General features: G+C 57.2%; 2 protein-coding genes across 2 annotated transcripts in view; both read right to left on the bottom strand.

Annotated features, from left to right (window-relative positions):
* LOC108448342 (interferon lambda receptor 1-like) overlaps positions 1-7,380 on the bottom strand; it is a 9,334-nt gene extending 1,954 nt beyond the window's left edge. Inside the window, exons 1-8 of the mRNA XM_017740994.1 lie at positions 6,054-7,380; positions 4,419-4,588; positions 3,750-3,870; positions 2,808-2,980; positions 1,629-1,807; positions 1,042-1,195; positions 631-758; positions 6-306 (exon numbers count right to left, since the gene is read on the bottom strand). Of these exons, the coding sequence (XP_017596483.1) occupies positions 6-306; positions 631-758; positions 1,042-1,195; positions 1,629-1,807; positions 2,808-2,980; positions 3,750-3,870; positions 4,419-4,488 (1,126 nt within the window). The 5' untranslated portion in view covers positions 4,489-4,588; positions 6,054-7,380. The remainder of the gene's footprint in view (positions 1-5; positions 307-630; positions 759-1,041; positions 1,196-1,628; positions 1,808-2,807; positions 2,981-3,749; positions 3,871-4,418; positions 4,589-6,053) is intronic.
* A 61-nt stretch (positions 7,381-7,441) lies between these two features.
* The window catches only part of FAAH2 (fatty acid amide hydrolase 2), a 6,180-nt gene continuing 826 nt past the window's right edge, over positions 7,442-12,795 (bottom strand). The window contains exons 3-11 of the mRNA XM_017741298.1: positions 12,524-12,643; positions 11,903-12,038; positions 11,014-11,131; positions 10,582-10,701; positions 10,204-10,308; positions 9,579-9,690; positions 8,725-8,919; positions 7,879-8,081; positions 7,442-7,727 (exon numbers count right to left, since the gene is read on the bottom strand). Coding sequence (XP_017596787.1) covers positions 7,906-8,081; positions 8,725-8,919; positions 9,579-9,690; positions 10,204-10,308; positions 10,582-10,701; positions 11,014-11,131; positions 11,903-12,038; positions 12,524-12,643 — 1,082 coding nt within the window. The 3' untranslated portion in view covers positions 7,442-7,727; positions 7,879-7,905. The remainder of the gene's footprint in view (positions 7,728-7,878; positions 8,082-8,724; positions 8,920-9,578; positions 9,691-10,203; positions 10,309-10,581; positions 10,702-11,013; positions 11,132-11,902; positions 12,039-12,523; positions 12,644-12,795) is intronic.

Consider the following 12,795-nt stretch of genomic DNA (forward strand, 5'->3'; position numbering starts at 1 on the left):
ATCACCTGTCTCCCCATCCTTCTCCAGCCGTGATGGGACCTGGGAATCCCAGGCGTGCCCCAGCTGGCTGTGGGTGCAGGATGGGTCCCTTCCCTCAGGGCAGTCTGGGCCAAACCCATTGCCACAGTAGCCACTCACATCCTGGGCAAGGCCGCGGAGGAGCTGTGGGACTGTGGTTGATGCCTGCCCAGCTGTGGATAGCCTGTGGGAGGGGAGCTCAGTCTGCAGGAACAGGGCCAGTGGGTTCTCCTCAAGCTCGAGGGGAGGCACCTGTATGGCCACACTCAGCTCGCTGTTCTGGAGAGCCTGTGAGGACACAAGCAGTGACATGGTCAGCCTCAGCCGGCAAAAGCCCTGCCAGCTTAGGAGTGAAAAACTGCTGAACACTGAGGGCTGCGCTGCCTGAGACCCCATCCTCCACTGTGATGGATGGCTGACTGATGCCCTCCACCAGTACCTTCTCCTTGGGGGACCGTGCTTCAGACAGCAGGGAAGGCACCTCGGTACCAAGATGGGCTTGGTGGTGTGAGAGTTGGAGGAAAGGAGGTGCTGAGCCCCTGCAAATGCAGGGAACCCTGGCTCGGCTATGGCTACACAGAAGGCAGAGACTGGAGGAGGATCTTCACTCACCAGTGCTTTTGGGAGGCGCGTCTCCGGAGGGCTGGGCAAGACATGCAGCTGGATGAAGTAGAGCCCAGCCACACTCAGTAGCAGCAGCAGGAAGAAGGCACTCGGCATGGCAAGGACCCAGGGAAAGCCTGCTGGGAGGTCACAGCAGGCTGAGGGGTCACTCAAACACATCCCTCCCAGCCCACCCTCCATCAGTGTTTCCCATCCATGCCAGGCTGAGATGTTTCAGGAGGCAAGCCCAAGGCAGATGACGAGAAAGCATTGCCCTGAGAGGTCCCCACTGGGCAGCACTGGGCAACAATCCTGACCACAGTGGCTGGAGGTGAGGGGCCCACATCTACACGCAAGTTTGTGCTATGAGCAGGACCTGAGATGCAACCGTGCCAGCTGAGATGGTGAGAGTCCTCCCACCTGCAGGGCCTGCTGGAGTCACCAGGCACTGCTCAGCCTCCCGGCTCCGCTCCCTTGCCATGTCTGCAGCCACCGTCCGGACACAGTACTGTGTGCTGGGCTTCAGATGCCCAAAGGTGCAAGGCACTTCCTCACTGCTCCGTTTGCAGGGTACCTGAAAGCAGATGCGACAGGTGGCCACAGTGGCTGGAGGTGGGGTTTGTGCATGGCTCCACTGCTCTGTGCAGCCTCAGCATCGCACTTGCCCCATGGTCCCTCCTCCTAGGCACCTCCAACACTCGGTTCTTTGCCCCAGGAGGTGTTCAGGTCCCAGAGCATCTCCTGAAACACCTGTGGCATCACCTTTCATCTGAACAGAACCAGTCCAGTTCTTCTTACCCAGGGGAGGGAAGGGGTCTCCTGCCTCGCTGAGGTGGGAGCCCCAGACTGGGAGTGCAGAGCACCTGACACCTGCATGCACAGCCAGGTGTGGGCAGGGCTGTGGCAAAGCCACCCCCACACCACTACAACCTGAGATGGTGGCTTTGCTGCACCCGGAGAGCTTGTGCAAGCCCTGCAGCTCTGGGCCCTGCCCAGCTACCACGCACCTGCTGGACAAGCAGGTTCCCCTCGTACAGGTGTAGCCAGTACCACAGCTTCAGCAGCACTCGGTCGACTGGCTTGTAGGAACCAGCTCTTCTCCGGTAGGGAGTGAGTGGTGTGGTGATGTTTACGCTGAGGATTTGATCCTGTAGCAGCCAGGACAACTTGGGGGGGCCAACAATTGCTGTAGGGAGGGGGGAAAAAAATAGAAAATTAAGGCCTTCAAAGGAAGGCAGGCATCTTGTTTCTCTAGAAATGATATTTTTCTATCTGACATTCCCTTCCCAGAGCACAGAAGCTCCTTGGGTCTTGCCTGATGACACTTTGTGCTCTGAAACCAGCTCTAGGAATGGCAGCCACCAGGTCTTCATGACAGCCAGCACTGCTTCTGCCTCGTCTTCACACTGACAGACCTGCAGCACCACCGGCTCCCACTGCTGAGGCCTTCACCCCTGAGCCGTCCACCAGGGCCTGGAAACCCCCTGCCAAGGCCAGCAATCACTTTCTGAGTGCACCCATTTCCATGCCAGTTGGATGCAGAGGGAATGAACAAGGGAACGCAAACTGCCAACGTAGAACCCATTTAGCTGCTCACACATTCAGTTTATTGCAACAACCCCTGTGATGGGGGTCAGGGCAGGGTCCTGAAAATTTTCTAGCTCCAAGAAACCATCAGGTTTTTTGGACAGAACAGTCTGTGACTGAGAAGAGGCACATTCCCACATCTGGCAAACACAATAGTCAGGGTGAGTGGATCACCAGAGGCTCTGCCCCTGCCTGCACCAGCTTCATCTTGCTGGGGCAAAAACTCCCAGACCATGACAGGGGAGGAAGGTGAGCCTTTCAAAAGGCTCATATTCTCATATACGGAGATATGAGAATCATATCCTTTCCTGCCCCATCTCGCTGCGTTCCCCAGAGACCCAAATTCTCATGGTGCCTTGCTGGCCTGGGGCCTCCTATCCATGGTCCTCACCTCACTGTGTCTCCTCTGTCCTTTTGCTCTTCACCAGCCCCCCTCCAGCAGCTCTGCCCCATCCCTTTCCTCTGGTTAGGTCTCTTGGCTCTTTTCCCTCCAGTATCCTCATATGGTTTCCCACTATATCCCATCAGATCTCTCCAAGGACCCCTCTCCCCCTTGGCCCCCCAGGAAGAGCCCAGCTGGAGCAGCTCCCGGTCCTTACTGTCTCTGTATAGCTGCAGCTCGCTGGAACTGGCCCACTCGGACTGCTCACCTCTGGCCACCGCTCTCACCCGTGCCCAGTAGATATCGTGAATCCTGTCAAAATACAGCTCACACACCCAGGAGCTTCTGCTGTTCCTCCCGCAGGCATCTGCCTTTGTCCAGTTCGAGGTTCTGCCCAGGGAGAAAGCACAGGGATTGCTTCTTTTCAGCACCTTCTCAGCCCAAAGGGAGGGCTGCCCAGATGCCGCCATCCTGCCCAGGTGGAAAGTGTAGGAAAGCCCAGGTATGAGCCAACAGCATCCCAGGGTGCATGAGGAGGGGTATCACCAGCAAGCTGACTCCCTCCTGGGGACAGATGGCACCTGGCACTGTGCCCTGACCTGTGCTCTCCACAATGAGAAAACACACAGTCATGGCAGGGAGAACCCACCAACCAAGGGGTTGAGGCTGTTGAGGCTCTGTGGTGGGAGGGAAACTGAGGGAGTGGCGACAGCTGAGCCTCAGAGAAAGGTGACTTTGGCTGGGGGGGGTCTTATCAACATGGAGAAAAGAGGATAGAGCCTTCCTTTCAGTGGTGCCTGGCAAAAGGACAAGAGGCAGCAGGCACAGGTTGAAATACAGGAAATCCCATTTAGCATAATGGAAAAAAACCCAAATCCAAAACCTCAGTCCAAAAGCAACCCCTTAGTTTGTTACTGGGCAAGTGACCAGGAAAGGGACCAAGCTGTCCAGGGAGGTTGTCCTGAAGTTGTTCAAAACCCACCAGGACACAGTCCTGAGCTGACCTTGCATGTGCAGGGGTGGGACAAGCCAACTCCACTGCTCTGTCACTCTGTGGCATTTACTGCCAGACAGCAGTCCTCTGGCTGCCAGGGGTCCCCAACAGCCTCTGCCAGGGTGTAAGAAGACCAGATCCCTTCACCCCTTCCTCCCCACCTACCTGTTCCTCCACTCCACCTCGTAAGTGGCATAGCTGGGTGAGCTGGGGTCTGGCTTCCAGTGCAGCCAGACGTGGAAGTTCCGTGCCTCCAGCTTCACATCCCGTGGACGCAGTAGCATCCCTGGAGAGGGAGGAGAGGGGCATGGGGCAGCGTCCTGCAGAGTCACCTTGTGGCCTGATGCACAGGTTCCCCAGCTTCAGCCCAGCATGGGCAAACACTGACTTCAAAGCAGGTGCTCAGCACCTCCATCCCCCCAGTGCCTCGCACACTGAGAGCACCTTGTCCATGCTTCTGCCAAAGCAGAGACACAGCTGACAAAACAGGAGGGACAACACCCTGACACAGCTGCTGCTGATCCTGGGGTTTTCTTTCTGTAGTGGTTTGGTTCAAAATATCCATTACTTACTTATTTTCCTTCTGTGAGATAAGAATTAGGAGAAAGCAAAGCAGGCACAAAACTTAAAATTTCTGGGCATAGAGCAGTGAGAGGGGATACACATCATAAAGTCACCCCAAGACACTTTCTCATCACACCTTGATGACCACTTGGGCCCCTCCTCTTCCCAGGTACCTTCAGTAGGTGTGAGAGGTGACCCTGTGCCTCCCCCTGCCCTGCAGCCAGGGCCCCACCCCCCCAGACTGTGGTGACATCTTCAGCACTAGCTTACCCTGGAGCAGGGAGCAGCTGGCCAGGAACAGCAGCAGGCGCAGGGCAGGGCTCATCCTACCACAGCCCATCCATCTGCCCCCACACTACGCTGCCGTGCCGGGGGCCACGGAAAGGGATGGGTGTGCTGGAGCTCTTTCGCTACCCACAGACATGACGGGCTGCTGGGACCTGAGATTAAAAACAGGGTATTATTCTCAGAAGCTTCAGCCAGTGACACTGCCCCATGAAGTCCACATACCTATTATGGCACAGAGATGTCCACAGTGGAGGGGCAGATGCCTTCAGGGCTGTGGTGGTAAGTGAACCTGCAGGGACAGTGGACAGCTGCCACACTGCTGTGGCACTGTGCACGTGCTGCAGTGACCTTCTGTTGCACCCACCTCTGGCACCCTGTGGCTGGGAGCCATGCTGCCTTTGTCACTGGGATGTGGGTCTGAGAAAGCTTCTCACCTGATGCTCACACCACTGGAGAGGTGACTCAGCCCAGCTCTGGGCATGACTCACACTGGCACAACCTGTGACACCACTTCGAGGACACCCCCAGCCTTCCCACAGCCTCCCTGGCCATGTGTGACGGCACCCACAAGGCAAAATGGGGCACAATGAGGGACCCTCTCGGGCTGTAAGAAGAGACCTCAGACTGCAAACCACAGCAGAGGCTGATCCTGCTGGACACCTGCATCTGACACCTGGCCAGTCTCTCCTTACCTTGGCCTTGCCCCACCATTCAGCCACCAGGAATCTTTCCCTGCTCTTGACGGTCATGGAGGTAACCTTCCTCTCCCGGAGCAGACGTGCAAGGGTTTTGAGGCCACCACACCAACCTTCTGGTTGTGGGGACACATTCCCCCGTGAAGGTGGGGAGCCCAGGGCCACCTCCAGAGGCGGAGGGGCGGAAGCACCCCTGGCCAGACGGGACACCCACGGGGCTGGCTCACCACTGCCACTCTCTCTTCCCATTTCACATTGACTCTGCACTAATGTTACAAGTGCTACCACCTCAGCACGTGGGTACAAAACATTCCCCCCATGCTTTCTCTGTCCCTTGCAGCATAAAGAGCTTGAAACAAAGAGGAACAGTCAACAAGCAGGGACGTGCAGCTGTAAACTGTGGGCGAGGGCTGAGGTGAGACCTCTGAAACATCAGAGCCGAAGCACAGGCAGTTGGTATAGGGATTCCCCCCACCCTGAGGCCAGCAAGAGCCCTCCTGGCCTTGTGAAAGAGCCTTTTGAAGGCAGCAGCATTTCTGCCTGGAGGGAGAAGGAGTCTCCAGGACTGTTCCGGGGGTTTGTGGAGTCACAGAGCTGGGGAACTGATGGAGACCCTAGCACCAGCTGCCTATGCAGGCAGGGACAGGGCTGTTCCCACTGCAGAAAGCAGCACAAGGGGGCCAATGCTTCCCTGAAGCAGCGAGGTTGACTGCAGACTGGTCCCTGCCAGCCCCCCTCTGAGCCCCAGCACATCCGTTCCCCTTTGCCATGGCCAGAGGGAAAATCCCAGCAACCCTCCCCATATTGTGGCAATAACTGAGATTGTGGGGATTTGTCCGCATCCCCATCACACCACCCTGAAGCACCAGCACTCCCCCCTACCTTGATCCAGCATTTTCTCTCTGCGGTATCAGGAACCCACCTTGCCCACCACGCTCTGTTAAACGCAACACCCTCAGCTCAGCAACCCCACGTTTGGCTCCGAGTGCTCACAGGAAGTGTTACCACGGTCTGCTCAGCTGCCCGGCTTCCTCCAGATGGGGGACAGGTCCGTGTTATCTGTGCCACCACGCTGGGAGATGTGATTTGACTTGGGTGGTTTGTACCTCCTTTGCTGAGCCAGGGTTTGTTTTTTTCCTTCCCTGCTTCCTTGTTAGCAACGTCCCAGCTGGGCGCAGCCGCTCAGCAGTGCCCTCTGCACACCAGGGCTGAGGAACAGCCTGTCCCAGCACGCCATCGCAGCTTCCTATGCTACCCCTGCGGGGACCATCAGTGGTGTGGGGACAGAGAAGCATAAGGGTCAGGCCAGGGGTGACACATGGCAGGGCAGACACAGGTCAGGACATCCCAGCAAAACCAATACCAGGTTTTATCCTTGCCAGGATCAGTGCTACAGGCTGGACACACAGGGCTGGGGCCCCTCATTTTGCCCGGGAGAGCACAAGGGACCTGCATGTGGCTCTGCATCACCCTCAAGAGCTCCAGGCCTCTGGCTTGTGCTTGTTCTTCCCAGGAGCTGTGCAACCATTACAAGACCAACAGAGCCACTGACAGCAGCATGTGGGGCTCATAAGCACCCTTCAGCTCTGCCAGGAGCCCAGGAGTCACTGTCAGCCTGGCCATTCCAAAACAAAGAGTCCTGGAGTGGCCAAGTGCCACCCCGGGGGCCAATGCCAGCATCCCCCCAGTTGTCCCTGCACCACTCCAATGGCCAGCAGCTGGGCAGCCCTGACACATCCCTGGTAGAGATGGGCTGGGGCCTGATGGGAGCTGGCAGGGTAACAGCCACGAGGAAAAGGACACACAGCCACAGTAGACTGGACAGGCTCTTTAATACTTCCCTCAATGAGAACACCTTGTGCTTGCTGCCTGCTCAGACAAGCCACTCACATCGCTGTCCATGTCCGCTCCTGGGGCAGAGGCCAGGCAGCTCAGCAGGACAGGTGGCAGGGGATGCCAGTCAGGCAGGATGATCCCTCCAGAGAGAAGGGGAAGACACAAGCAGGAAATGCTTCATCCAGTGCTGCAAATGCTCTCAGCTGTGCCTGACAGCTGCAGACACCCACCACCCCACAAAGTGCTGCTGGTGAGGCAGCCTATGGCTCCTCCAGCCCCCTCAGCCCCTCTCTCCCCCTTCTTGGTCAGGGTGGGGAGGAAGCCTGCAGGAACTTGGGAGGACTGTGGAGGCTGGCAAGCCTGGGGGCTGCAGGCACAGTCCAGCCCTGTGGGTAGGGTCAGGCCAAGGAGGACCCCCATGGGCCCAGGCAGCCCCGAGGGGTGCTGCACAGCTGGCCCCAGCAGTAGGCCAGCCTGGGTGCAGCAGGCACAGTCCAGCCCTGTGGGTAGGGTCAGGCCAAGGAGGACCCCCATGGGCCCAGGCAGCCCCGAGGGGTGCTGCACAGCTGGCCCCAGCAGTCTGGAAGCACATCCTCTGCCCAGCTCTCACTCAGCATTCTGAAAGCAGAAGGGTCACAGAGCTGGCCAACTCCACGGTCTGGAAGAGGTGGGTGGGTGCCCACTGCAGGCAGGATGCAGGCAGGACATCCTCAGACTGCAGCACTGCGGCTCCTGAGGGGTTCAGGGAAGGCAGGTCTCTCTGTGAGAGAGGGTGCCACAGGGATGAGAACTCCAGTGGCAACAGCCCAGCTGTTCCTGGGCTGGAGGCACCACCAGCCACCCCCAGGAGGGCACAGGGGGATGCAGAGGGAGCAGGCAGTGCCATGATGGGATCAAGCATCAGCACTTGCCATTGTCTCTGTCCCTGCCTCCCAAGGCTAAACCTTCCCCGGTAAAACCCATCCTCCAAAGGCCTTCTCCAGGTACTGGGCCACTGCCAGTGTCAAGTGGTCATTGTAGGCGGCTGCCACCAGCTGGATGCCCAGTGGCAGCCCCTCGCTGCCCAGCCCCAGCGGGCACTGGGTCACCGGCAGGCCCAGGACATTGAAGATGGCTGCAAGAGAGAAGGTTGGATGGATCAGAGTGAGCACAGTGACTGGAAACCATCGCTGCCTGGCTCTCCCACCCCAGGCATGCAAGCTGCTGCTACACAGCACCAAGATCCTGGGAGCTGGTGCTTCATGCAGCACTGCTGAGACAAAGGACATCACTGGTCAGAGACTCACAGTGCCCACATCAAGGATGGCACACACCATGGCATGCCAAATATGGGACATTCCTGCCCCAGGCACCAGCCCTCCATCACTCCAAAGCCAGGCAGCACTGACACTAGCACTGAGGTGTCCAGACCACATGGGACCCACACAGGGAGCCCCAGGCTGTACCCCAAGAGATGGAGGCTCTCAGGTTCCTGCTAAACTGTAGTGGCAGCTGTAACACCTCTGGGGCATGGAGGCCCCTAATATCACACACAGAAGTCAGACTTGGAAAAGGTAAAAGATGCCACACAGCAGGAAGCACAACAACCCTTGCCCCACTCTCTGGAGCAGCAAGACCCCCTTCTTTGCTGCACAGCCCACCATCAGCAATGAGAACACTCTGGGTTCAACACCCCAGCTGCCAGCCCACACTGCTGCCATGGGTGAGACCATCCCGGCAGCCCTAGCTGCAACCCCACAGGAGCCAGGGCTGCTCACCTGTGTAGGCAAAATTGAAGGGCATGCAGATGGGGGAGTGGTGCTTGGGGGCGATGGTGGGGTGCGAGGGGTAGAGGAGCACCCCATCCGGCCCCAGCAGCGCCTCCATCTCCTCCTGTAGGCTCTTCCCCATGCTCACCAGCTTGGCCTTCCCACTGAGGTTGAGGTTCACCAGCTTCTCTGTCAGTCCGAGGGCTGCAGCGAAAGGTAGAAATGGGGACGAGAGTGAGTGAGGACTGTGAGCTGTGTGGGGCAAAAATACATTACCCAGCCACACACAGCATCCCCCGCTTCTGGTGAGGCCCCCCACGTACCCCCCTCTCTGCCAGTAGCCACAGCAGACTGCCCCTGGCACAGCTTTGTGGGCAGCATCCCCCCAGCTCTGCCAAGGGAAAGGCATTCAGCCTGCCCCTTCCTTCCAGCTCTTCCAGGCAGTGGGGTTGAGCAGAGCTGGCAGAACGACCCCAGCACTCATTAGACAGACAGCACGACTGCGCTAATTAGGGTTCTCTAGTACCTGCTGCTATGAAATAAGATCAGTGCAGACCCTGACTGTTCCCTCTGAGCCTGTAGCAGTTCTGGCAGGGCTCACAGCAGGAGTGAACCCTGCCCTCAGCTCCATCATCCTCACTTCTTCTCCCACAATACCCACTACCATTTATCAAAGATCCACCCAGCTCTCTTGAGCTTGCATGTCACTCAAAGACACGGAGTGTCATTACAAAACTAGGCTGAAGCTGCTCAGGGCAAACCCTGAGTTCCTTCACTGGGCATTGGAAGGGTAATACCTGCATTTAACAACTTGCCCACCCCACCACTGCCTCTGCACCTCCCAGGGCCCCTCGCAGCATTACCGATAGCTGGGAGAGTGTGAGAAGACATCCCCACCAGCCACTTCATCAGCTCCCACAGCGGCCACACTGGCTTCCCGTGGTCCCCCAGCAGGTCTGTGAATCTTTGTGCCTCCTGTAACACACCCGCTCGCCCCGTCAGCACAGCCAACATGCAGCAGGGAGGCACAGGCTGGCAAGAGACAGTGAAATTCCAGCTGTCCCATTATCCCAATGTGAGGCCTTCCTGCTTTTACACAGGAGATGCCCATCAGGAGTGCCCCACAGCTCTGACACTGATCCAGGGCAGCAGCAGGAGTATCCTTCCCTGCCAGAGACAGCAAGGAGAAGGGAGAGTCCCCCAAAGCAACACCCAACTGACACGATGCAAGGGAGGCATTTCCTCCTATGATATGACAATGGGACCAGGAAGAAGGAGCAGAGGAGCCAGATAAGCCCTCCTTAGTGTGGTGGTGCTGGGCTGTTTCATCACTGCCTCTGCACCAGGAATGCACAAGTTATGATGCTCCCACAAGTTTATTTTATTACGAAACACTTTCCTGCATGCACAGAGCATAGCACAGCAGCTGCAATTCCAGGGAAAAATAACGCAGGCAGGCCTCCTGCTGGAAAGCTGCTAGTCCCCTACCTGTCCTGGCATCCCAAAGGGTGTTAATCCCAGTCTACAAGTCAGAAGACACAGCATGGGGCAAAGAGCAAGGCAGGATGTCCCCTGCTTGGCTGACATACCAACCTGCACGGAAAACGTCAATGTGCCAAAACAACCTCCCCCTCCCTATTACCACATTGCTCCTCTGCTGAGAGCCATGGCCTCATCCCACAGGAAAGCAAGGGAGAAGGGGCTGTGCAGCTTTAGGAGAAGAAAGGAGGACTGGGAGGGCAAATGGAGCAGGGAAAGCCCCTGAGCAGGTTTTGGAAGCCTACAGCTCTCCACAGCTGGCCCCAAACAGCTGATTCTTCCCTGCTGCCACCCAAGTTGTGCCTTTGCCAGCTCACTCTGACACACCTGCCCCTCGCTGTCCTTGGACGACATCATGGCTGACCAGATCTGGAAAGAATACTTCATCTTGTGGATTGCCACACGCTGAACTTGGACCCCAAGGTCATTTTCAAGGTGCTCCACCACCTGAAGGGAAGTGCAAGGACAGGTTTGTTTCCACAAGGATGTGATGCACTGCCATCAGCCCATGGAAACTACAGAGAAGAGGGTAAGGGGACCTACTCGCAAGATCTTCCCCTTGTTTCTTCTTTAGCCTTGAAGAAGAAAAAGTTCTTTCCACTTTTTAACCCCTGAAAGCACAGGACTGGGACGCAAGGCTGCCTCCCCAGTCCTTCATCCCACTGGCCCCTGCAGGAGCCACACAGAGCAGCTCTTTCCCCTCCCCAAGTTCTATCTTCAGGTTCGCCCCAGTGAGTACCATCCTCCACTGCTTCCTACCTTCTTTTGGGCCTGCAAGATTTCCTTGTCCACAGGTGACACAAAAATGGACCCGCCATCATGATCCATGCAGTGGAATTTGATTTTCTCCAGTGACACTTTTTCATTCAGTTTCAGTCTGGGAAAGGAATGGTGCTTTGTCACAAATCCAACCCCAGCTCCTTTGCAGCTGCTAGAGGTTCTCACAAGCTCGTTATGTGTCCTCAGGAGACCCTGCTCTGTCCCCCAGGGAGGCAAGGTGAGAACCTGAAGACACACAGACACCTACTGCCCATAACGCATCCAGATGCTCACCCGCCCCCTCAGTCCCAGCAAGTTTCTGTCGGGAAAATTCTCATCTCTCCAGAAGCACCTTGTGATTACAAACCCTGGCTGCAGCCAAGGCTGGGATTGCACAAGAGCCAGGGAAAAAATGAAGTGGTAATGGAGAGAGCAACTGTGTGCAGGCTGTGGTAAAAAAGAGGGCTGCCCCATGTGCCCCATCTCCGTTCTGCTCCTCACTGGCACACAGCACGCTCTTGGTTGCATGGACCAAGAACTGAAGGAACTGAACTGGCCATGATGTGGGATGGAAAACTCATTCAACAACAGGAAAAAGGCCCGGTAATACCCAGGAGGAAGGCCAGCCCTGGGAGGGGAGGGGTGTGTGGGACAGCTCACTGGTGAAGGGGGACCTATCAGTCTGCTCGTGGCTGCCGGTTCCCTGGAGCACATGGGTGGTGGGAAGGGCAGTCCCAGCGGCCAAGGTCCGGCTGAAGCCAGGAGCAGAGGAAGGAAATCAGTAATAAGCAAACTGGGTGGGGTGCAGACCTGTCTCGTACAAAGGACTAATACACTGTGAGAGCTGCCGACTCCAGCTCAGCAGCTGGGAGCAGTGGGAACAACTCACTTGCTGACCCCGGGACCAGCCATGACTCTCAACATAGGCTCCAGGTCCTCTGCGTAGCGGCACATGGGCCCTGTGCACAGGTAGCTGGTCCGCACGCCTTGAGCGTTTGGGAACTGGCCATCGTTGGGCACCACCCCTAAGAGCAGAGATGTCAGGTACCACCCCAAGTATCATCTCCAGACAGGGCAGCCCTGCTGGGGGTCTTTGGGTACAGGGAGACATGGCTCCCCAGGGACTGCACACCCCACAAGTGCTGATGGCAAGGTGCATAGGGTGGGGAAGGGAGGAAAAGCACCCAGTCAGTACACTGAAAGCCAGAGAAACATCCCAGCAGATCCCAACCTTGTGAAAACATCCCATTCTGAGGATACAATACTTGGGTAAACCCCCTCCTGTCTCCCACGTGCCTGGCATTCTATCACCAAAAGCTTCCCAGCTGCTAAGCCCAGCTATGCTTCCTCAACTGGCTTGTCCCATGCAAGGGGTTACCTGACTCCTTACAGCAATCCCACCAGTGACCAGCACAGAGGTGTCCTGAATGGGTTCATCCCACAGCCCCCATTCCACCTCATGGCATTTCTGCTGGCAGGGAGGAGGAGGAGACCCCAACACCGACCCTACCTGTCGTGGGTTTATGGCCAAAGACTCCATTGAAGAAGGCAGGCATCCGGATGCTGCCGCCGATGTCAGAGCCCACACCTATGACTGAGCAGGCAGCTGCCAGGACACTGCCCTCCCCACCTGCACAGGAGAAAACATGGCAAAACCCCACAGGTTTATGGTGCAAATCATCCAGCAAAGCAGGAGAACCTCACAGTGAGGGTGGGGGCCTAAAAAGCAAGAGGGATGGGGGGCACCTTGGCTTTCGTGATAGCTGGGGGACAGCCGGAGAA

Source organism: Corvus brachyrhynchos, unplaced genomic scaffold, assembly GCF_000691975.1.
Source record: "Corvus brachyrhynchos isolate BGI_N302 unplaced genomic scaffold, ASM69197v1 scaffold351, whole genome shotgun sequence".
Lineage (NCBI taxonomy): Eukaryota > Metazoa > Chordata > Aves > Passeriformes > Corvidae > Corvus > Corvus brachyrhynchos.